A 3,678-nucleotide genomic window follows, 5' to 3' on the forward strand; every position below is an offset into this window, starting at 1 on the left:
CGGTCTCAGAGGACACGTCCAGGGTGTTTGATGAGTGCACTCTGGGGGTGGGGAGGCGCTAACGCTGCGTTTAATCCCAGCCAGAGCTGTCCTGGATGAGGTCCCTTGGAGGGCAGGGCCACCCACAGAGGGCCCACCCTGATGCACTGCTTCTCCACACACCAGGAGTGCCCTCCTGAGAGAAAACGCCCCTCCCTCCCTCCCGTCCAGGCCAGAAGCTGCATCAGTGCCCCACCAGGGCTGGAGCCAGCCCAGGCAGCTTAGGGGAGGCCCAGGTAGACAGGTGTGCCTGTAGCCTCGGCCAGGGGCCCAAGGATCCGACCAGGCCGTAGCCCCAAGAGGAGGGGCTGGGGGAGCCCTTCACCCTGCTGGAGCCACAGGAGCAGCCCCGGGTGCAGGTCTAGGCAGGCTCTGGAGGCCCTGGGGCGGGTACACGCCATGGGGCCTCTCCCAGGCGCTGCAGCCCCAATCAGTTGGCGGTGCCTGGGTCATACGAGAAAGTTGAGTAGGGTCAGACCTAGAGAGACACTCGGACATCACCCACACGGACCGGCCCCTACCTGGCCCCACCTCCTAGAAAGGGTCGGGGTGGCCCCACGGGCCCCTGAGCAGCAGGCCAGCCTCCCACTGCACAGGCCCAGGCAGCAGGGACGGCACGGCCCCATGTCCTGGGAGGAGACTTCTGTGCCTCTTCCCAGACTGCTTGGGCCTTGGTGGTGCAGCCATTCGTGGGGTATCACCCCAGATGCCCACGGGGGTGGGGGCTGGGGCTGGAAGGGGAGTCTCTGGAGTCTCCTGTAACAGGAACTTCTACCCCGAGCCCCTGCCTGGGCACTGGGACTCAATCCAAAGTACTTGTCTCTCCCCATCTTTGAAGAGAAGCAAGGAGGTGGGGCTGGGCGGGGCAGGCCTGGGGCAAGGGCAGTGAGTTCTGCTCTGGCTGCCAGCAGCTGCCCGCTGAGCCCCCTGGATCGCCCTGGCCTCTCGGGGCCTGGGATCGGCCTGTGTGACCCTGAGTGTGTTCCAGACAGGTGCCTGGTGGGGTGACTGGGTAGGAGAGGCCCAAGCCAGCAGGGTTGGAGTGGGCCCAGCTTAGGTCTCCGGCATGCACACCAGGTCTGAAGACCAGAACCACAAAACCAGACCAAACGACCCAGCTCTGTGGCTATAAAGGCCCACCAGCTCAGGTGTACCCCAGCCAGCGGTGTAGGCAGACCTGCTGCCGGGGCCCTGTGCAGAGTCCCCGCCCACCTCCTGTGTGCCCCGAGGCTATTGGCTCCTGAGTGGAGTCCTTCATTCAGGAGTTCTCTGTTCTGACAGCAAGGCTTTGAGGCCTTTCATCCACCCATCCATTCGTTCTGGGAATCCAGGCGAGATGCAGGGGACCGCAGTATTTAGGGGAAGGGACACTGCTGTAGTTGCACAGAATGACCCAGAGGCGTTCTAGGCTACATAGGCCTGACCCGCCTTCCCCAAAATAGGCCTGGCTTGTTCCGTCTGGCCCCTTCTGCCCCCTGGAGTCTACCAGGAAGCTGTCTGGTCATCTGATTTATAACGGGCACCAGTTCCATCCCCTCTCTTGGGGCTGAGGCTGAGGCAGAAGGGCTGGAGGGGGGATAGAAAAATAAATCCAGGCCAGCCAGCCCCTGGCAGCCCTGCCCTGGCATTTCTAGTCAGCCCAGCTGCATGGACGCAGCTGCCCAGGGCCGGAAAACCACTCCTGGAATAGCTCGGTCCGAGGTGGACGCCCAGGATGGTCTGTGCCCTCACCGCGCCCTCCGCAGGCAGGAGGAGCCGGCTTGTCCTCATGGAGGGCGGGGCGGCACTCTGGTCCCACTCGGCGACACAGGACAGGCCTCTGCCTTACCCTCCAGTGACACTCCGTCTAGTTAGAAAGACCCTGGGAACCTGGACCAATGCAAAATGCAAATACCAGGCTCCTTCAAAAGCGAAGAATGGTCAGAATTCGGCAGCAGAACGGGGACGCTTCCAGGCCGTGGGCCCTGGGCAGCCTCGCTCGGGGAAGCCCCCTGGAAGCCCCAGGGGCCCTGCAGGCTTTGCCAAGATGCCCCGCCTCCTGCAGGAGCCTCTTGGAGAATTGCAGAGGCCTGCTTTGGTGCCGTTCCGGGGTGCCTGAGGCCCAGCCCGGCCTGGCCCAGCCCACCCTGTGTTCTCTGCAGTTATTACCCTGTGCTGCGTCTTCAACTGCCGCGTGCCTCGGACCCGGAAGGAGATCGAAGCCCGGTACCTGCAGCGGAAGGCCGCCAAGATGTACACGGACAAGCTGGAGACGGTGCCGCCCCTCAACGAGCTCACGGAGATTCCCGGGGGTGAGTAGCTGGCCCGGGGCTGTCCGACCCTGCCTGGGCCAAGTGTCCTGAGCCTCCCCGCACCTGCAGAAGGTGAGGGAGCAGAGCACGGACACTGGCTGGAGTGAGGTGCAAAAACAGGGGCCTGCCCTGCGGTGGGCCGGTTTGGGTGGGAGAGGAGCTCCAGGGCAGGAGGCAGGAGGCGCCGGCACTCACCTCACCCAGTCACCCTGTCCCCTCCCCGCAGAGGAGAAGAAGAAGAAGAAAAAGAAGGACAGCGTGGACACGGTGGCCATCAAGGTAGAGGAGGACGAGAAGAATGAGGCCAGAAAGAAAGGAGAGAAATGAGGGGTGCGTCCTGGAGGAGGTGGCGGCTGGACAGCGCTGTGGCTCACGGGTACGCCACAGACGGGTCTGAAGGGGAAACTGAGGCCATGGTTGGGGCAGGGACAGGACTACACCAGGCACCCACCCCAGCCTGGACTCCGCGCCTTCCGTACCACCCACGTGGCGCCTCCCCAGCAGAGGTGGCCGTGGACAGCTGCCCCACTGCAGATACGGGGGGCCCACGTGACTCCCCCCACCAGATGTGTCTCTCCCACCCTTTCTGCAGGGAATGCAGCGGCTCTGAGAGTGGCAGGGGTGGGGTCCTTTCTGGAAAGGGATGACTAAACTCATGCAATGGGATGTGAGGTTGGGCAGGTCACGAGGAGGGACACAGGGCCATGGGGGTTGGGGGCAGCTGTGGCAGCAGAGGGCTCCCTATCTTGGCCAGGTAGCAGCCCTAAAGGCCAGAAGACCACCCCAAGCCTAGCAGGGATCCCAGGGGAGTGAACGGCTCCCAGGAGTAGGAGTGCTCCCAGCCTGGCAGGGACAAGCTCCAGGCAAAGGACTCTTGTTCCACTTGCTGTCAAGATGAAGCCGAGGCTGCTGGGAGTTGAGCAGCAGGCCTGGGGGCTCAGGGCTGCAAAGGTGGGCTGAGGGTGCAGGGGCCAAGACCAGTGGGAGCTGGGGAATCGGAGTGTCTGAGAAGCCCCTCTGTGCCCAGCTGTGGCGGGGCCGTCCCAGCTGGCAGCTTCCTCTCTGCCACTTCCCACTGGGGGCACCTAAAGGATGCCTCTCTGAAGCGAGACTGGTCCGAACTCCACCCGGGGCTGGATCCTTGGGTAGGGAAGGTGCACGGGGGCTCCTGGGTGGCACTGAGTGTCCATGCTCAGACCTGGGCCGGAGACTAAGGGACACTGGGAGTTCTGAGCCAGGGCGCCTGCTGGACAAGCGACCTGCAGCCGTGTAAATAAAGCCTTGCGCCTTCTCAGCCTGTGTGCACAGACGTGGCGGCCACCGCGGGTGCTGACCTAGAGGTGCTGCA

General features: G+C 63.7%; 1 protein-coding gene across 1 annotated transcript in view; it reads left to right on the plus strand.

Moving 5' to 3' along the window:
* The window catches only part of TMIE (transmembrane inner ear), a 10,167-nt gene extending 6,557 nt beyond the window's left edge, over nt 1-3,610 (plus strand). The window contains exons 5-6 of the mRNA XM_027769290.1: nt 2,181-2,330; nt 2,557-3,610. Of these exons, the coding sequence (XP_027625091.1) occupies nt 2,181-2,330; nt 2,557-2,657 (251 nt within the window). The 3' untranslated portion in view covers nt 2,658-3,610. The remainder of the gene's footprint in view (nt 1-2,180; nt 2,331-2,556) is intronic.
* The last annotated feature ends 68 nt before the right edge of the window (nt 3,611-3,678 follow it).

This window comes from Tupaia chinensis, unplaced genomic scaffold (genome assembly GCF_000334495.1).
Source record: "Tupaia chinensis unplaced genomic scaffold, TupChi_1.0 Scaffold149184_1, whole genome shotgun sequence".
In the NCBI taxonomy this organism is placed as follows: domain Eukaryota; kingdom Metazoa; phylum Chordata; class Mammalia; order Scandentia; family Tupaiidae; genus Tupaia; species Tupaia belangeri.